The sequence below is a fragment of the Galleria mellonella genome, unplaced genomic scaffold, assembly GCF_026898425.1.
Source record: "Galleria mellonella isolate WM207_F2 unplaced genomic scaffold, CSIRO_AGI_GalMel_v1 utg967, whole genome shotgun sequence".
NCBI classification, from domain to species: Eukaryota; Metazoa; Arthropoda; class Insecta; order Lepidoptera; family Pyralidae; genus Galleria; species Galleria mellonella.
In genome coordinates, this window is record NW_026442181.1 from 260,041 (window position 1) to 282,884 (window position 22,844).

At 35.0% G+C, this 22,844-nt stretch overlaps 1 protein-coding gene across 3 annotated transcripts in view; it reads right to left on the reverse strand.

Annotated features, from left to right (window-relative positions):
* The window catches only part of LOC128202463 (limbic system-associated membrane protein-like), a 203,969-nt gene that overhangs the window by 167,759 nt on the left and 13,366 nt on the right, over positions 1-22,844 (reverse strand). For all 3 annotated transcript variants that reach the window (XM_052902918.1, XM_052902917.1, XM_052902916.1), the window contains exon 2: positions 18,980-19,178. In XM_052902918.1, coding sequence (XP_052758878.1) covers positions 18,980-19,046 — 67 coding nt within the window. In that variant the 5' untranslated portion in view covers positions 19,047-19,178. The remainder of the gene's footprint in view (positions 1-18,979; positions 19,179-22,844) is intronic.

A 22,844-nucleotide genomic window follows, 5' to 3' on the forward strand; every position in this document is an offset into this window, starting at 1 on the left:
TATAATTATTTGTTTTTAATTAATTTCTATAAATATCTTTATATCTCCTATATATTTCTGATCCTCTACATTTTATAGACAACATGATCATATCAGCCGTTACTTATCCAGCGACGGCAAAAGGTATTAAGAAATAAACCAAGTAAACATATCTGTTACGAGTACAATATATCTTGTAGCTTTAGTTTAGGAACAATCTTGTGAGATCACTCCTCGGTGCCAGCGTCTACTTATAAGGAATATACTCGTAAGTATACATTACCACACTGTTACTATTATATTTGACAGCGTGATAACAACACAGAGCATACAACTCATACAGTAGTCGCAATACGCACCCATTCTAACCTCAGCGTTAGATAAAAGTTGCGAACATACCTACGTATTTACAACCGTGTTCTTTAAATTAGTCCGCGTTTAGCAGTTCATATTTAGAACATAATAATGATAATATTTCTCATTTATTTAAAAAAAAAGGAACATAATCCAAAAGCTAAGTCTTTTTAAATCGACTTGGAAATTCAAACAAGCTGACGATCTACCTTTTGGAAAACGGTCTTTGCCTTTGTTTGCTTGTTCTTCTTGCATCGACAGACTCAAAATGCAATAGTGGAAAAATATGTGAAAAGTATTTGTAATAAAAAAGTTAAATGAAAGTTACAGATATTTATAAATTTACTTTATTTATGACCATAAAAATACATAAAAATAGAGTGCTACAATTAAATATTGAACAGAATAAAACACTTTTGTGTATAAGCGCTGCATTAGCGGCAGACGTGCGCGTTGTACTACGCTATTAGTTATTTATTCTGTGGCAGTACTCTCCGTGTTTACACACGAGGCGCATAATTTATTTTTTAACCGGTAATTTTTCAAATCGACCAAGCGTTTGTTATGTGTACCGCACAGCTGTGCCGCTCTTGTGACTTAATACGAATAACAACTTTAGGTGTGACAATTGTTACCTGGCCGTGCTTGCTCGAGGGAAGTTTGCGGTTGGGGTGACACTTCGAAGGGTATAATAGTTTAAGACAATAGACCTTTTGGAAGTTTTAAGAGGCAAAAGTAAAATTCTTATTAATCATATGGAGATTATGAATATAGATTTTTTTTTTATACAACTTAGAACGGCAGACAAGCTGACGGCCCACCTGTTGGAAAGTGGTAACCGTCGCCTATAGACATGAGCAGTACCATGGACATAACAGAATATACTGTTACGCCCATGATACCTCCAATGCGTTGCCATTCCTGAGGACTCAGGTGTTATTCCTCTGTGCCCTGTAAATTCACGCCATATTCAAACCGAAACACAGCCATGAAAACATAACTGCTTTACGGTAGAAACACGAATGGGACAGAGGTGCCCAAGCAAATGACTTTTGTACAAAGTCTCCCTCCCTCTGGTCAACAGTAGCGTGGGCGTCATGGGTTATATTAGTAATATTCACAGCGTATGTTGCCGTTCTTGAGGACTGCGGTATTTCTTTTTTAGTTACGGTATGAAAATGGAATAGCCGCCTATGCTATTGGTATACGCTGGCAATGCAATAATGAGTAACTGTAGGTGGAGGTATAGTCAAGTCACTTGGCATATCGTGACGAGTTCACTGTGAATTAACCGTGATTGCTTCCAGAGGGAACTGCGCGGAAATGGACCTGATATATTACTAACCAGTAGTCCCCATTAGTAACAATCCTGCGAAGGTAGACTCGCCGTATTAGACGATGAACTTTTTTTGTCATCTTTTAATCCATGCTTATTAGGGAACAATTATGTTATAATAATTCAAGCTTTCTCAAAAGTATTCTATTAATTTTTATGTCATTTTCCTTTCTGGCATTTTAAGTAGAATAAAAATAAAACCGTTAAAAATTAAGTATTTCAATTTCAGTTATTTAACTTGTTAATTAATAAAAAACACTCAACGTTTACCAGTCTTTCGGAAAATACCATCTGTAACTCTCCTTATAACAATAATCTAAACTTTTTTGACATAAATTCAAGTAAAAAGTTCGAATCACAATTTGAATTTTTTCAAGTATACTTATTCCCAAAAATTGGCACGTAGCCGTGCCACAGCCGAGCATCATTTTCACACAATTCACGTCCAGACAAACGGTGTTAATTGTTCTAATAAACATTAATTTTACAGTTCCGAGACTTGACGGGTGTGTGTTAAAAAAATTACAACAATTTCCTCGTAACACACGTGGCAGCGCAGCGCTACAGCGGTCGGTCGAGATTTCGCGACACAAAAAGACGAAAACATGGGAACCGCTTGGGAGCGAAATGGAAATAACTCTGGAAATAAGTTGCTGTGACTCATCACAGCCACAGAGGTTCACTTCCCCCACTAGTGGAACAATGGTGCGCTTGCACGAACAAATGATGGCTTTGTGACTAACATATTGTGTTAAATAACTTCTTCATTCATTATTCACAGATATGTGAAAGTGGGACTTACAATTTTTCCACAAAACTACAACTTAATGAGATTCGAGTCACAATTTAAGATTATTAAATTCAATTCTTTCTAATATTATAAATAACTGCCGTTCGGTCCGACATAGAATAGGCCACCCCTTCCTTTACCGTGGCGACTAAGGGAGAGGAAATTTCTAAAGCCTAACTGCGATTGCCAATCCGCCTACTAAGCTTGGCAGCTACTGGCAAAACCCCCATAAGGGTTACGTTCAGCAGCGGACAGTTAAAGGCTGGATATGACGATGATGATGATTATAAGTAAGACAGTCGTGGTTGATTTAATGTCACCTTTCGACGCCGTAACAATTCCACCAAGGGAAAGAAAGGAAGTTGTTGGTTTATATATTTCGCTTTTTGATTTGTTGCTTTTTTATTTTCATTCTTTTATGTCTTGTACTTACTGTGTATTATGTGTGTTTGTATTGTAATTTGTGTGCTGTAAGTAATGTAAATAAATTATCTATCTATCTATCTATCAATAGTCATGAAATATTTATACACGTGCTATGTATTCAAGTTGGCATATTATATAGGTTACTTGTTATCCTTGTTCAAGATCAGGTATTATTTTTGCAGGTTTTATATTCGCACTTGCAATATTAAAACCATAGAGGTAGACCGTTCATCCGTTAGAAGGTCAAATATGCAAATTTTGTTAACAGATGGGACTGCACGCACCTTTGTATTATTTAATTTATTATAAAAATTGAGGCACAAACAGGAATTTTATTTCGTCAAGAGCTTGTCAGCTACAAGCACAAACAATCCCGATTACACAGACAAAGTCGCTGGTAAAAAGTAAAGCTACTGATATAAAAAATATCAAATGAAGCAATAAAATTGAGAAAATGATAAAACCCTTCTCTTTTGTACACAAATATAATGATAAAAATATTTTCTTTTTTATAATCAAAACCATGGAAGATTTCCATTAAAACAAAAACACCATAAGTTTGTTCCCACCTGTTTAATATTCACGGTACGCATAGAGAACACAGACAATAATGAAGTAATATTCAATATTATTGACTCCTATATACAAATATGTGAACCTTGAGAATGAAATAATTGATCGCCGCGCAGTCATTTAGTAAAACAATATTTATTTCTTCATTCGACCTTCACGATTACATAAGCGGTCGTAACATCAATGAGGTCCCAGTCATGGCGACACGACACACAGCCAACAGCGTGTATTGTGTGCATCCTTATTTACTATATTAAATGCAATATTTTTGCTGCGCCACAATTAACTGTACCGGAGCATCCGACCTCACTGTTGTTTACGTAGATAAATCTATACATATAATAAAACTGTAGAGATCGAATGTCTGTACGTAGATAAAATTGCTTAAAACCGAGTCAGGGGGACGTTAAAAGTGAAATAGAATAATCAATTTTTTTTTCAAATTCTTTGTTTCTGTCTGTTTGTACGGACTAATCTACAAAATTGGGAAGAAAGGGATTGTTAATAATGGGGTCTGATTTCCCCATTACTATCAATACACCTTATAAGGTCGACCTGTAGGTACGCGGTTCCCCCTGGGAACTATCGTCGTTTATTCCACGTCTATGTTTGTTTATGTATGTATACGTATAGTTTTTTAACTATCCTACGGGAATTCTTTAATTTTCTGTGATGGAAAGTATCTGAAATGTTGACCAGAGATGTAAGGTACCATCATGAAAAATTCCATTTAAATCGGTCCAACAGTTTTCGAGTTTTTTTAATGGGTGATAATGAAATGGTAATCCCGCCTGCGCTATCGGTATACACCGACGAAGCACTAGTGAGGTGATAAGTGAGGATGAAAGACAGGACAGTTAGCTCATTGGAGTGAATACACCTGGAATTTAGTACGATGGTTCCCAGGGGGTACCGCGTGGAGGTCGACCTGATAAGGTATATTGCTAGCAATGGGCCATTACACCTCATTACTGACAATCCCTTCCCCCCCGTAATTTGTATTCACTTTTACAGATTTTGAATGACATGTGCCAAATTGTATTATTTTTGTTTTATTTAAACTAAATAAGTATCGTATATGTTAGTCTAGAGTAGATTAACATATGGGATGCTGTTTATCCATATTCACGCAAATGCACGTGTTACGATAGTGGATATCGAGTGCGCAATATGTTGACGGAAGTTATCGCCCTTTCCTCACACATGCTGCTATCACCAAACAACTGGGTGCCTGTGTCGCAATGTTTGAGCTTTCTGCTCCTGTGTCTACAGACAGATATACAGCGCAGCGCAGCGTCTATATACATCATGGAACGAGACACAGCACACATATTACTATGTGCTAATGTTAAGCAACTCCTAACACTCGGCTACGGCTCGGGTGCACGATGACTCAAACAATAATTAATTTGAGATTTTCTTTCTCAAATACATTTATTTATTTATAGGAACACCAACAGTATATTGCAGGGGGGAAAGGGATTGTTAGTAATGGAGTAATTAATTATTTAAAACACGAGCCTTTAAAATATTATCAACTTATCAACCGACTTCTATATTTATCAACGTACATCGATGCAAATACAATTGTTAGAAAATATATTTAGTTCCATATTTTATAATACATGTAATGTAAATGCTTTTAAATAGATAAATAAATTAGTTATACAAATAATTATTTACATAATGTCTTCTATAAATTTATAACAACATAAAATTCCGTATTAATTTAAAACAGAGTCGGTGAGTTCATATTTACAAATACGTTACCGAACTAAAACTAGTCAACAGCCAGTTGTGTTAATTGCTCTTTGAATTTTTTTTATCACGATCGCGTACCGCGGGACCGTAGTCCCATAGTAACCGACTCGTTATTTTTATCAACGTTACGTAATTGTTGTACTAATCATTTGGTCTTGAGAGCACATGTGTTACCGCAGTGCACCGCCCGTACCATCTACACACACACACACACACACACAGACATGAGGACATCAGCAAGATCAGCATTCATCATCAATGAGTTCATTACTTACTAGCTGTATTTACGGGAAGAGACTGTTTGAAGGAAGTGGCTGGTAGCCCACCAGCCCCATTGTTAACTATATACCCTATCAGGTCGATCTCTCCGTGGTTACCCCTGGAAACCATCGTGGTGAATTCCAGGTCATCATGATAGCCTAACTGACCTACTCTGCCCTAACAGTATACGTTGGCGGTGCACCAGTGAGGGATGGTAGGTGAGAATAAAAAGGCTGGCCCATCGTGATGAATACACCTGGAATTCAACACAAGGATTTCCAGGAGAGACCACGTGGAGGTCGACCTGCCAGGGTATATTATTAGCAATGAAACTAGTAGTCCGCATTACTAACAAACTCTTGATCCCTGTTTTGACCAGGTCACACCGGCCGCGGTCGTGAGCGGTCGCATGTGGTAGTAACATGCAGCGCGAAATTACCTGTAGTGTGTTGGTGTTTGATCATCTGTAAACTGCAGGTAATAATAAATAAATAAATAAATACGTGCTACGCATCGCCTAACTCATCTATCTATCCTGGTTGTTTACTAAATGTAATTTTGCATACAATGATGCGATGTAATGCAAAGCAAACTATCTAAACAATTTAGCGACGATCCAATGTGTTTCAATGCAGCCTGGCGTCTTCGTTTATTCTATGCGATGCATACTAATATAGTTTGTTATTGTGCTGGCCAAAACTTGCTGTTTTGTACTAATATAATAAAACTGAAACTAGACGACATCTGTATGTAAGGGATATTTGAAACAAAAATATTGATACGGTGGGGTTAGAAGTCAAATTTTTAGAGTTTTTGCTGTATGTTTATTCCAGCATTACGTAAAAACCACTGCAAACCACCAAATTGAATGCGATTTTCATAGGTGTAACTTAAAGTCCGGTGCATGGTTGATCTTGATACGTCATCTACAATAGAAGTGGTTATCCACTTCCTAAATTCACGCAACATATATTATTCTTTAAGCGGTGTAATAAAGAGTTAATAATTAAAGAAACCCCGTGTCATGGTGTTTATTTAGGATTATCTCCGAACCCGCTCAACCGATTTTGATGGGATTTTGTAAAGGTATACGGGTGTGCCGTTCGCTCCAATTTAGAAATTAAATCTTTTAAAAATTCTTATCCTGATAAGAGAAAATGTACACAGTAGGTGGCGGTAGGCGGCATATAAAGCCGAATCAGCTAGTTTTCTTTTATTTATAAAAATAAAATAAATCTGCACATAATATTGGATCCATTGATTCGTAAACAAAATGAAAAGTATTTATTTTTATGTTATAATATAACATAGGTACCTCTTAAATTAGTACAAGTGATAAGATAAAGCAATGACTGATAACAGAGTTCAAGATGCTTTCTCGACGTTACATAAGTTTAGCGTGCAACCGAGATGAGAGATGACATTACTCCATACATCTTATCTTACTAATTTCATAGTAGAGATTAATTCGATTGTTTGTTTTTTTTTATACAACTTAGAATGGAAAGCAAGCTGACGGCCCACCTAATGGAAAGTGGTAACCGTCGCCTATAAACATAAGCAGTACCATGGACATAACAGAGTATACTGTTTCGTCCATGATACCCTCCATGCGTTGCCATTCCTGAGGACTCAGGCGTTATTCCTCTGTACCCAGTAAATTCACTGTCATACTTATTTATTTTGTTTTATATTTTTTGCATCTTTGTAATGCGTAAAAAAAATTTTATTTACTAAATAATTAAATATATGTACTTTAAGATACATTATGTGCGTAAGTATAAAGAACACAAATAAAAAAACGAGTCAGCTAATTTAACAATTAGTTGACAAAAAAATTACCCGTTTTTGAGACTCGATGCTAGGTATTCCATGATAGCACATACTTGTAAATAGATACGACGTATTCTTAGAAAACAAAATACCAATAGCTCTTAGATGATCGACAAGCTGTCACACGATAAGGATGCTTAGCAGTACCAAGTGTAGTTCTTAGGAAAAATCAAATGGCTAACATTACGAAACGTTGCTGAAATGTGATGCCGTGACGAGCGGCCGGACAGTCGCGGACTCCTTGCTCACCCATCACTTATAGAACCAAAACAATATAATACGATAGTTACTTAGTTCTTGGAACAATATTCATTTTTATCCTACTAATAATTATAAATGCGAAAGGTTTTTTTTATGGATGATAATGGAATGGTAACCCCGCCTGTGCTAAGGGTATTATACACTGGCGGGTCACCGGTGAAGGATGACAGGTGAGGATGAAGCAGGATAGTTAGCCCACCGTGACGAATCTAACAATAAATTAATCACGATGGTTTCCAGAGGGAACCACGAGGAGGTCGACCTGATATAATGTATTGCTAGCAATGGGGCTACTTATCCCCATTACTAACAATCCCTCTCCCCCCCACCAAATGCGAAAGTTCGTGCAAGGATGCATGTATGGATGTATGTTTCTCTTCTACGCATAAACTACTAAACGGATTTGAATGAAATCTGGTACACGGATAAGTTAGGTACATCTAACGTGACCAGAGGACTCGTTTTGAACGGGACTGTTTCTTTTTATAATTACGAGTCCCGGTGTCCCCGAAATGAACTCTGGGACGCAAAATTGTCCTATTTTCGAAACCGCAAATTTAAGTAGTTGAGCCGTATTATATTAAAGTCGAGTATATTCTATGACGAACAAATTGTGGACATCTTGTCGATGTTGATAAATAAGGTGAATATAAAAGAAAACGTGTCAGGATTGTCTTATTAAAATCTTCACCAAGCAAATTAAAGCAAATTTGTTCCTTCAATAAATATAACTCAATTATATTATATTGTTGTATATTTTTTTATTCGTAACTTTTAAGCTAACTTTCCTAAATAACTTTTAAAAAAATGGCTTTTTTTTACTACCTGTTAATTGACCTGAATAAACCAATGTCCCGTTTTAAGTCAAATAATGAATGTTAGTATATCCCAACTTAGAACATATGATACGTTGACTGACGTATATGGTCCATGCCGCGGAATATAGCTAGTGTACAACTATCCATATTCTATTAAGACCATTTGAAGGATGCCAACCGCGGCGCGAGACAATGGCGGATGCATAATGCACACATTTCACGCTCGGCGAGTCACGATCAAGGTAAACTGTGTATTTCGAGGCAAGTTTTTACATTATTCTAGGTATTACTACATACAGTCTGACGAAATCCGGACAGGTTCGTATAGCTACGAGAGAGAGAGAGAAATCACTACAAGGGAGAGAAAAGAATGTAAACTGATGAGATAGACTTACAATTTTCAAAAGAGAGCTACTCCACAAAAAAAAACTACTAAATTCTTGAACTTTCTGGAGTTAAACCTACCGTTACAAGTAGCTTATATCTTAATCCAGGACTTCATCTTTTTATATATCAAATTTAATCCAAATTCGTTCATCCATTAAGCATAATTGAGTAACAAAAGGTAACCTACTTATACCAACTGTTGTTATTTTTTAAATGAACATATGGAATGATAACTTCGCCTGTGGTATCGATATTCACAGGGTACCGGTGAGAAATGGCTGGTGGAGACGAAAGCAGGACAGTTGGCCCCTCGTGACCAATTTAACAAGAATTAAACCCGAATGGTTTTCAGGATCAGGCGGTCGACCCGATACCACTTTATGTACTTTAATGAAATTGTTACCAAATTTTAAATCTAGCCACAATAAAAATAAGAGGGGAAAGGGATGGTTTTCAGGATCAGGCGGTCGACCCGATACCACTTTATGTACTTTAATGAAATTGTTTCCAAATTTTAAATCTAGCCACAATAAAAATAAGAGGGGAAAGGGATTGTTAGTAATGGGGTCTAACAGCCTCATTACTAGCAATATACTTATATTGTTCTTCTTATTGTTATTGTTGGTTAGATTGAAAATTTGGTAACGATTTCATTAAAGTACACAAGGTGGTAGAAGCGTTATTGTTTACAATTTCGTGTGTATGGTAAATACAGCTGAAAGTCACCGGCGTGGCGAGCCGCGAACTTTGGCAAGGCACTTCTAGCTGGACCGCATTCCACGTGACGCGAAACTGGTTTGTAACGGGTCACCGCCGCTCTGTTGGAGAGGTATTGATAACATTACTTGTGTTTTACAAATATCAAGTAAATAAATGACTCACTACCTTAATAGTAACATAAATAGTATATTTACTTATCGCACATAACTGATATGTTTTTTTCCATAATTCTTTTTGAGATATGAGTAACTTGTCTATTATTGACAACGCCCGCAGTTTCGACCGCGTAATCGCAATATATGTATTTATTTTGTGAGATAAAACATAATCTACTCGGTACGTTCTTCTCTATAACAAATATTAAATGTACTCATATGTCAAACTTAATAACGATTAGTTGAACTGAACTGTTACGGCACAAAAAAAAAAAATCACTGTCACATTGAAAATATTAATAAATCTTTGTTGGTTTGATCTTCAGAAATGGCTGTGTGAAATGTTTTTTTTTATACAACTTAGAATGGCAAACAAGCTCACGGCCCACCTGATGGAAAGTGGTAACCGTCGCCTATAGACATGAGCAGTACCATGGACATAACAGAGTATACTGTTTCGCCCATGATACCCCCCATGCATTGCCATTCCTGAGGACTCAGGTGTTATTCCTCTGTACGCAGTAAATTCACGCCATATCCCACCCTTCAAACCGAAACACAGCCACGCAAACACAACTGCTTCACGGTAGAAACACGAATGGGACAGAGGTACCCAAGCAATCAACTTTTGTACAGTTTCCTTCTGGTATGTTATAGATATGATGGAGGTATTTGTCAGTCGATACTCTTCGTATACCTCACAAGAGAATTAGCATGAACATAGATAGACAGAAAGTATGGGATCTTCTATTTTTCGTGGCGACTAACTGTGTTAAAAATCGTAAATGGTCGTGTTCCATAGAATCAAAGTGCACCGTCGAATTTCTCATACAGATAGCGCGGAGAGCGGCGGGCGGTCCGTCCATACAATAAATACAACTGGGCATACATCATCACGCTGCCGGCCAATCTGACGGCGCGCTGAGTGATGTGACAGTGAGCGCAGTGCTCAATGAAGCATTGTTTTATAATACTATTCATTGCGCACGCGCACCGTAATGCACCTATGGCATAATGCACTTATGCCATACAAATAACCAAACACTCGTTACCATAATTTTATATGCAGAACAAATTATGTTCACATTTGTGATGTATGTGAAAATGAATTTGTTTATATTTTGCTTATTAATTCATGCCACTTAACTCGAGATGCCCAATTAATGCTTAATCGATTTTTAGGAAATGTTATGTTACTTAGTATTTGGTACGGAGGAAGATATAGGACACTATATATCGCAATTAAGTCGCAGGCACAGATACAAAGATTTAAAAATTTAAGATTTTCATAAAAAAATATTTTATTTTTTTATTTTTCAGTAAAATGAATTGTGACGTAAATAATATGGGACTAGCACAAAAGTAGTCTAAGAATCACAAATGACCTATTACAGAATATATCGCGAAACATAACACACAAATAATATATATATATATATATAATTATTAAATTAAATCAACCAAATAAACTGTAGAATTATCATCAGACAAACAGCAGTTAATGATAAACTCGTAAAATTACATACAACTGATATCATAGATAATAAACAATATTTTGAATGTAATAATGTGAAAATAAATTGAATGAAACTGATGTTTCTGCTTGTTGTTGTTTCTTCTGATGTTTTTATTTATTTATTAGTGCAAAACCCCTAATTACTGATTAATAATGTTATAAATTTTAATACTATACATACTATATACACCTGTGTGGTCCCGGCATAGACATGGCCACCCTTTCCACTCTTTGTGACTGAGGAAGAGCGAGGCATGGGCAGCAGCGTCCCTCTTAAAACATCTCTAAAGCCGAACTGCAGTTGCGGCTGCCAAGCGTGGCAATTACTGGCAAAACCCCCAAGGCTTATGTCCAGCAGTGGACAGTTAAAGGCTGACATGATGATACTGCGTACACACACACACACACACAGTGCTACTATAATACCTAGTATTTGACTGAATGAACAATATAAATTACTATGTTGCACATGAGGTGCGCTCATGGCGGTTGATTGGACGACCTCTACTCTATCTATGACACGCACGCTCATTACAAACATCTAATGTTTTTACTATTATATTTGTATATATTATATTATAATTGTGGGCATTATATTTTGACGGAGAGTTGAATGTTCTTTGATAATAAATTGTTTGCCAGCTATAATTATTATTGTCTCGTCTTTTTACATGTAACAATATAAATAAAAATAACAACATACAATTTTTTGTTTTCATTTTTAATTCAATTCTTTATTGTACACACCAGTTATTTATAAAAATATGACAGAGGTAATCAAATGTACAAAGGTGAACTGAACTTTGCAAGAGTTCTCTTCCAGCAACACCCGAAGTGGAAAGGAGCATCAATGGAAGCGGGTAGAGCGGTGTACAATATTGTGACAATTTTTATACAAAGAAACTAGACAAAATTTCTTTATAATTAGGCATTATCGTATAAATATACAACACACATATACATATAATATAGCTATATATATAGATAAATAAGTATATGTTCATAGAGATAGAAGATGCTCTTAATACTAGCTTTTAACCTATGACTTCGTCCGCGTTACCGTGATATGTTTACTGGTCGGGATACAAAATAGCCTATATCCTTCTCCATATATAGTGTGTGTATATCAAATTTTATAGTAATTAATTAAGCCATTAGGGCGTTATAAAGTAACAAGCAAACAAACAAAATCTAACTTTTACATTTAGGTTAAGTAAGAATTTTCATCTTTTAAAGCTTGAGATCAATTAACATAAACAAGAGGGCCTGACAAACACACAAAAATATTATATGGAGTCTTGATTTCTGAGTTTCACCGATTTTAATACTTCTTTTTGCAATTGAACTAATAGTCCGTTAGTGAATGGCCCTTGTTGATTCCATGTCAAACTCCACCTCAGTAAAAAAAAAACAGAGATTATCTGTTTTTTTTTTTTATTTTGCATTGCAATATATAAAAAAATCTATATTACGTGCGTGTCATTTCATACGATTTCCATTTTATATTATTAAACAGTGAATATTATCAATAACTTACTGTGGAAGTTTTGATTTTGATAATTGTTATTGCTATCTTGTATCATATACGAGTACAACGCACTGATAGGTGCGTCTGTTATTGATCCGCTAGTAAGTGAAACAGACGAATTATGCAAAAATGCTTGATACAGAAGCTCATTTGTGGTCCGTCCAATAACTATTAGCTGAAAACCAATTTCGCTAAGCACTAATTAGGTCGGCGGAGAACAGAGGGTGCCGCTGTGTGCGTGACTCGTGCACATTATGGTATCCACGGTGCGAGTTCGGACATCGCGCCCAGACGTGACTGCACCCCTCCCTAACCTGTGGCCGAATATTTCTTCGAAGCTTCTAAATGTAATTTATATAAACCTCACGATAATGAGCAAGGTTTCTGATTTTTTTTACCATGAATAGGAATATTATGTCTGTGTGGTGGAGAAGTAAACATCAAGTGATAGAACAAAGTATTAGATTGCATACTTTAGACTATAAAGTGAACATTTGTACTTCACAATAAATCAATATCTTTAAAACCAACGTTCTGGCAAATAAATTAATCTATCTATCTATCTATAGAAGAGACATAAATTTTGAAATTAATCTCTACAGAAATCGTTAGTACCATTGTAAAACAATATTTCATCACTGAAGCTGCACTTTTTTACCAAACAAAACATGAGTCGAAAAACGACAAAAAATTTTGATACTAACACGACGCGTCCAGTCGTGTTAAGTTAGTATTGGAGGCACATGATTTTTTTTTAATTCACGCAATTTCTGCCCTAATTTATTCTACAGCACGGATACGTATAGCTGACGTCATACATCCTTTGTAATCAAAACATTTAGCCTGCGTGCATTTAAAATAGTCAGCCGAAACAAATGTGACGGTGTACCCTGAAATAAAACTCCAAATTTTCGGACTCACTGTCGTGATTTTTCTTTTTTTTTAACAAATATGTCTCTTATTGTAAGTTTTAATGCCGGTTACATCTAATAGCGTATACCTAGTAAGTATATTGTACAATATTTACACTGGTCCTTTTTTTTTCTTTTTAAGCAACTTAGAATGGCAAAGTGATAACCGCCGCCTACTGACATGTGCAGTACCATGCACATAACAGAGTATACTATTTCGCACATGATACCCCCCATGCGTTGCCATTCCCAAGGAACCAGGTGTTATTCCTCTATACCCTATAAATTCCACAGCCATACAAACACAACTGCTTTACGATTGAAACACGAATGCGACAGAGGTGCCCAAGCAAACGACTTTTGTACAAAGTCTCTCTCTCTCTCTTAATCATAATTTATTTTCAACAACAAATTAATATAACTAATGATAAATTACTGATGCATAGTGCACGTATATAAGTGATAATCTGTAAATATTATAATATGTATTATCAGGTACATAGATCGGTCGATACATTTATATCGAAGGTTAATAACCTGTACTTTATGATTTAGTGTTATATTAATAAGATTTATGGGTCATTAACTTTACATCTATCAGCGATATGTTTCAAGGTCATATTTCTGTAAATATATAATTATTCAAAATAAAATTACATTTCTTTGGTTCATCAAGGAAGAGCTCTGTGGTTTCTTTTTCTAAAAAACTGCATCATAATACTTTCCAAAAAGCACGAATAAGTTTCTGATCTCCAACACATACCCTAGTAGTACCCTTGGAATTTCAGGTCACCGCGAAATTACACATTATGAAAACGTACCAGAGGGAGACAATGTACAAAAGTCGTTTGCTTAGGCACGTCTGTCCCATTCGTGTTTCTACTGTGAAGCAGTTGGATTTGCATGACTGTGTTTCGGCTTGAAGGGTGGGATATGACAGTAAATTTACAGGGTACGAAGGAATAACACCAGTCCCCCCATGTGTTACCAACACATGGCGGGTATCATGGGCGAAACAGTATACTCTGTTATACCCATACTTAGCACTTTCCATTAGGTGGGCCGTCAGCTTGTTTGCCATTCTAAGTTGCATAAAAAAAAGTAACGTATCACCAACAGTCGGTTGAGCGTTTTCGATAGCCAGCGCTCCATCTACAAACTACAATATGACCTACTTCAAACATTACTGTTATCTAATTGTGAGTCCGGTTTTCATTGTGACAGGTGTCAAGTTGACAGCGGCTCTATCTCGAGCGCGGTGTCAGCGAGAGCCACAATTATCGGCCCGTTATGGGGAGTGTGCATTGTACACTTGATTGCCAATGACAGGGTTACACATTTAGCAATGAGAACTATTTCCATGCGGTGCTTCACTGACGGATGGTATGCAATTATTTCATAATAAATAATACGATTGAAGTTTATACTGGGCATTTAGAAAGAAATATATTTCGGTACGTTTATAATCATCCAATACGCATAATATAAGCTCAGTTTAGTTTGGGATTAGGTGGTGTTATATCTAAGGATATTTTTTATATGACAACAACATTTAGAAAATATTCACGGCGATATAATCCGTTTAATTTCCTTGTGTGAGATACAGAAATAAAACACAATGTGTCTCACTTCTTATTTGAGATCAAAGGAGTGCCTTTATAAGTTCATACATTGCGTAATCAAAGCAAAAACTATTTATTTTTATCAGTTGTCATTCAAATGTGTTGGACAGATTCATAGTTTCTTTATTCTGCTAAAAAGAATCTATCTTAATATTATAAAGAGGTAAAGTTTGTGAGTTTGGATGTTCGGGGTAATCTCCGGTGCTACTGATCCGGTTTTGAAAATTCTTTCACTGTTAGATAGGTATATTATGCCTGAGCACTGTAGACTACTCTTTATTTTGGTAAATATATTTTTTTAACAATTAATTACAATAAATGTAATTGTAGTCGATTAAAATTTTATAATATGGCGTGCGCTGCCTGTACGATTTGAAACAAAGGAATAAAATCTATAGCAAAAATATTCTTTGCTTTTAACTTTACAAAAAAGTCTGCGACACCATATATTTAAATTTAATACCTCAGTCAAAAAATCATGTTTAAATTAAAAGTAAAATAAATTTTATAAGCCATTCATTTCAAAATCTTAGAGAATATATGGTGTAGTACTTTCACACACGCCAATATACCAGCCTTACTAAAATGTATTGAACAGTTTAAAAGTTATACAAACAAATATTGCGCCCATACGAAGCCGAGGCGAGTTGTTAGTTAGTAATAAAAATAATGTGAGAGCACAGGAGGACAGGAGTAAACTCTATCGATTGTAAAAACAATTGAACACCCTCCTTTGTGAAGCCATAAACAAGAAGTAATAACTTTTAAATATAATATTATGATACATAATGATGACATAGACAAAAAAGTAATATTTACTGTGGCCGAAAGTGGATTCTTTTTATGGTGATGCGCAGTTACTTATCCCTGCTCGGACAACGGGCACTGTACAAGGCCTGTCGTGCACATATATACACACATGTGTACAATACACAAATTCACTCGGTGTTTACTTTGCATGCATTAAAATATGTAATACGAGTAGGCCCCACGGTATACGGTAGGAGTGACCTCACGCGGCCTCGCGTCTTGTTTTCAGAAATAAGTTTGAACCATAGACGCCTTTTAAAATAATTTTAAAATGTTCATCGTAATGCGTTGGAAATTTCAACTATGAAATTTCTTTTTTCCCGGCACTGTACTAGAGAATAGATCTAGTACGCAGTGTGTACTGCAAGCTACAAATAGATAGGAAGACAGTCTACAGGAACAGTCCGAATATAAACTAGCACTCATCGAGTGCCAATATGGCCAACGATAATTTAATATTTTACTTCGCAGAAAGAAAGTGCGACAATATAAGGCCAACATACGAGCAAATCGTACCAATAACAAAACGTAATTGGCTCCTTGACAGCAAATTACTTTTTGTTTCAGAAAATGAAGAACGTATGTCTTTGAATCGATTTTGATGATTCCTCTTTTAGTTATAATCAAAATAGTTTATTCACATGTTGGTTCAATACTATTTGCGAAGTCGATTATAAACCTTACAGTTCCATCAACAGTAGTCGAATTTGAAAAACATATTATTTGTAAATTATGTACATGGACGACATAATATTATATTTAAACGGATTTGGATCTTAGTTGAATATTTAACGTTATCCTTTTGCATGTGGTTCATTGATGCAACGTATGGAAAATAATTTGAAAGATTTCTCATAGTTTGCATCATTGCATCGACAATCTTTGTTAAAACTCTTTTAAAGCTCAATCATCGATGTTTCAATAATCTACTATAATGTAATCATTAATATCGATCGTACTGGTTGTGGGATCTATCAGAAACTAACAGGTTATCAATTCTATATTATGTTTATATTCATGTTTGTACAATCTATGTTATGTGCAATCGAGCTTACTTCTTATAGCTTCTGTTTAGTTGGTTTGAGATCTATATATATTTTTGAGAAAATTGATAGATTTGTCATTATTGTAATGGTACATGCAACGATTGAGTCTTCGCATTAAACTAGCAATACAATTTTAACTTCATTCAAAGAAATCCTATAACTACCTCTAGATTTCCACCGTGAAGCAGTTGTATTTACATGGCTGTGTTTTGGTTTGAAGGGTGGGATATGGCAGTAAATTTACAGGGTACAGAAGAATAACTCCCGAGTCTTCAGGAATAGCAACGCATGGGAGGTATCATGGGCGAAACAGTATACTCTATTATGTCCATGGTACAATACTTAAGCATTTTCAAGACAAAATATACGCGCGTGATGCAAGCCGCCTGATTGTATGGGGGATATTAACAATCAGTACCCGCACATTACGCTCGACGCTCGCTTCCTAGAGAAAATGAGAAAATAATTCTTTTAACATTTCATACAGATATAAGAGGATTTTAAACAACTTTTAATGTTAACCGGTGCTCATTAATTTAACAAGCAATTTGAGTGGATATTACAAGAATGCGAAGCAGGCAAGAGAAGCCGATAATACGATAACAAATAAATATTGCACGTGAATATTCATTACAGGCCTTGTTCAGGAAATTCAAGAAAGGTTATTTTTAATATTAAGATTGTGTACCATAAAAAAGCAACTACAATGATGGCAAAGCCAGATATTTCTATAGGATCAATGAGACAAAAAATATTTTCCAAATCGGTTCACAACTAACAGGGTTATGAAGTAAAACACATAAAAAAATTAAACCGAATCAAATACCTCCTTTTTCAAGCTGGTTGAAAATCATAAAAAGCAATTCATTCTATCCTTGCATAGTGACATTTGAAAACAATGGCGTAACATTGCATTACAATGCAATGTTGATATCGCATTACACAGGAATCGAAGTTAGAATTAATGCCCACGCGGAACTACAAAATATAGATCGACCTTCACGTGGCGTGGCGCATACATGTAATAAGACACACTGCTATTACAAATATTTCAGTACTACAATAGCAGTACATTTGTAATATTCATGGGACACTAGATATGGTATAGGTAATGTATATTATACTGTGTCGACACCAAACAAATAGGAAAAGTAAGGTAATGATGATGATGCAAGCGTAAATTAAAAAAAGAATTTTTTTTTAATATTTGCGATGTTTGGGTGTTTGTTGTCTTTTAATTTTTTTTTTCTATTATTACAACATACAAACAAATTGACAACATAGAGGAATCTTATTATACGGATTGCATAGGTTTAATATATATTTAGATACCATAATTCATATTGAAACAAATTTTCATTCATTCATGATACAACTAAGAGTACAACTGATTTCCGTATTGCGCGACTGGTGACGAAGTAAAGGTGCATTCGAATGTAGAGAGTTACAGACTATATTTAGGGTCTCGATTACTAATATGGTAAAAATATTTATTTACCACACAAACGAAAAAGATGTTTGCAATGTTTGAGATGAAAAAATTATTGAATATTCGAAAAAAAAACTGTTTTGTAAATTGCTACACATTCAACATTTCAACAGTTTTATAAGTCAGCCATAATACTCGTACTCGTAGTTATATATCTGTGTATAAAATCCCAGTATAATATATACCGATTTGTATGTATTATACTGTATTTAATGTCTAAATAAATAATGTATAAATCCTCAGATTTTAATCATAATAATGGGTTCCTGAAAGTCATTATCGACCAATCTACATCCGACTTAATAATCAATATCAATTGAAAATATAATAAATGAATGATTTTATAGAATAATATTGCATTGGTAATTACAAATCGTAATATATATAGTAAAACGGCACCAACCTGAGGAGCGCGCCGCCACCACCAGCACCATCACCGCCGAATACAGCAAGTAAATCCTCAGCTCCATAATGTTTAGTGTTCAGACGCGACACGAAGCGATGGTTAGCACGCCGACACACGAAGTTAGAACTAGCACACGATCGTTCACCACTACCACTGAAGGCACATCACCACTAGCAGGCACGGTTCAGTCGATTACCTGTAAACGGAACACATACCAATTATAATATAACTTTTTTTATACTACTTAGAAAAACAATCAAATTGCCGGCCCACGCGATGAGTGGATGGGATGATGGATGGATGGTCACCGTCGCCTGTAGATATATACAGGCGACGGTGGACACCACGTCATACACGTATAGTTCATTTGCAATGTATGAAAGGTAAAATCGTTACTTCTTGTATGTATTTTGCTTTTTGTATATGTATTTTTTAATCTCTTTCTATCGTGTGTGTCTATCTGTCTGTTGTTATTTGTATACAGTAAAGTAATGCAAATAAATTATATATCTATTTATCTATATTATTGGTAATTTTAATGTATTAGGTAATTACATTCTCTAACGCGTCACGTTGATTGTTTGAATAAAGCAAATATAAAATTTTATACCAAATAATTGCTTTATAATAATTAAATTTGAATCTATGAATCATACAGCAATATATATTTTGCATTTTCATTAATTATAATTCATCTACAAATAAAAATAACATATACTGTAGGTATGTTACATTAACAATCTGACAGATATTCATGACACTTAATATTTCAATAACTATTACAATAACGTAATTAAATAAATAAAAAAATAATTGTATTAACTCCATTTTATTTTATTGCAAATAATTATTGTGACCTGTTTCTCTAATCGTGCAAAATCCAATCAAGCTACCTTAATTTAAATGTGTGTTATGTCGTGTCGTGTCGTGTCGTGTGTCAACTAGCGAACGACGGATGCGTGCATTTGAACACTTAAAGCCGTCACTTGTTAACCTAGAATTTTAATAACATCCATTCAGTACCGCTTTCCTGTTTATGTGTTTGATAAGAAATACTATATTGTATCAAATTTATCTTTGTATATGTAATATAATTACTGAGGAAAAAGAAATTGTCAAAAAAAACTAAAATGTAATCGGTGTGTGTACGAGTATGATTTTGAATAAATAGCTGTTGGTTTCCATATTCCATCAGGCGGGCCGTCTACTTATTTGTTATGCTAAATAGTATAAAAATATTTATTAATTGGATAATTTTCAATTTTATACAGGGTGTAATCGATGTCGTTAACCGTATGAAAAATCAAGAATCTACCCATGATATAGAATATATTTATTAGGACAAAAATTTCATGCAAACAAAAACTCACAACGACTAAAACTTTGATTTTTTTTTTTATTAAAAATTAGCTTTTTTTTAACTAAAATTTTTTACTGTTGTCCGACTCATATTGCTCTGAGAAAATGTTTAATTACAACACTGCACGTTAATTATTTCGATATCACCCTGTATATTGTTAAATATAAAAACATAAAATCAATACCCCCGTATATTTTGCTGTGCATTTTGAACTTAGTATTCGTTTCAGTGGATATAATAGAATCGTAATAATAACTTACTCGTATCCACAATACATATGATAGACAGACAGACTACGACAACAAATAAATTAACAGATAAAAATATCAACCAATTGTACCGCAAATATCTGTCACCGTGTCTGCGAGGCTATTCAATAAATATAAATGACCTTCGCTGATTATTGAAATAGTTTAAAGGAGGAAATACAGTCTTATACTGCATGGTTATTATATACAAACCAATTACGTCCACGAACTTCATAGAGACTCTCAGTACCAATATATTTATAAATACTTAAAAATATTTTAAATTGTGTTACTACATAACCAGTAATACTAAATATTACATTCATCGTCATCATCATTTCAGCAATTGTACGTTCACTGCTGGACATAGGCCTCCCCCATAAACTGCCATAAAGAACGGTCCCGAGCCACCTGCATCCACTGACTCCTTGCAATGCATTTGAGGTCGTCACTCCGTCTAGTGGGGGACGTCCTATACTGCGTTTGCACGTACAGGGTCACCGCTCAAGAACCTTTCTTCCGCATCGGTTGTCGATTTGTTCCGATCGGTTGTTAAATATTACATTGGTATATTTTTGTAAACCGATTATTTAAAATTTGTAATTACTTGTAAAATTAACAATGAAATTTTTTTTTACGTAATTAGAAATACAGAGCTCTTTTACTAGCGCGCCCTAAACATCACTGTAAAATAAAAAATGCGAGTCACGACCACAGATATTGTTATAACTGTGGTAGTGGCTCGCATTTTTTGTAGAAAGTTCACCTAGATTGAATATTGACATGAGGGGTTCAAAGGTAAATAACTGTGACAGGTAATCTTTGGAGGTAAGTGCGAGAGGTACCTCTAGTATGTTCATAGAAGACTTAAAGAGACAATATTTAAATGGTAGACATTTTAATTTTAACGAAATTTGCATCGAAATGTAACTGTCCTGAAAGTAGTCTCAATAAAAAAAAAAACGTTAAAATTGTCTTTTAAAAAACTAGATTTTATTAGAAAACCAATATTGAATAGAAACCCTCTAGAAACTCTTTAAAAAAAAAAATATTTATAAAATCTTTGTTGAACGACATTTTTTAGAACGCGAATTCGAGCTTGAATCCACATATAGATTTTGCTCCAGCACAAGCCAAACTTTTATTCTTGGAGAGAAGGGATTGTTAGTAATGCGGAATACTAGTCCTATTGCTAGCAATATATCCTGTCAGATCGACCACCACGTTGTTCCCCCCGGAAACCATCGTGCTGAATCCCAAATCTGTTCATCACGATGAGCTAACTGACCTGCTTTTTATTCTCATCTATCATCCCCAACTGGTGCCCCGCCAACATATAGGTACCGTTAGCGCGGGCGAGGTTGCCATTCCATTATCATCTATTAAAAAAATAAATTAATAAACTATTGTTCTTATGAACCAACCATAAGAAAAACAGCTGTTTCAATTATAACAAAATTATAATGAAACTAACAAGAAGAGAACCATATCGGTTGCAATAACTATAAACTTAAACAGTTGATCGTAATGAGAGATGCACATAAAAAGTACAGACAAATGATTACCATTTACTTGTGAAACTCATTTAAAAGAGATACCGCCTAACTTATAACCTTTTACGAAAAGTTGATTTATTAAAAGCTAGTCGCTACCTCTCAGAAGTAAATCCGTTAGCAATTTCGTAACGAAATATCATAGAGTTCTCTCACCATAAAACAGATAGAGGCATGATTTGTTGGCAGCGCGTGTCGACCTCTGGCGGTAAGTGGCAATGCGACGTTGCACCGACACAATGATAAGGTGCGAGACACGTGAGCGAGATATTGCACGTAACTTACACAAGTCTACTATGATATATGTATGTCTACAATTCTCACATGGCATAACTTATGAAGGCAATCTTATAGGGGTAGTGTGGACGTGTGGACGTGTGGACGTGTGGACGTGGCCACCATAGTCACGTGTATGAGGAAAATCACTGTTTACATAAAACTATAGAATTTTCTTCATGTATTGCAATATCAATACGACAATCACGTATCTTTTTTTAATGTGATTCTCAAAAAGAAAGAGAACTCGACTACATTTTTATTATAAAAATAGAAAAGAATAAATTAATAAAAACTCATTGTATTTCCTTTCAAATTATGATAAAGATTAACAATACGATACGAGTAGGTATACATAGAAAATGAAAATGATTCTTATACATCTCTCTTCGTATACATTATATGTATATCGCTTGTTTTACATC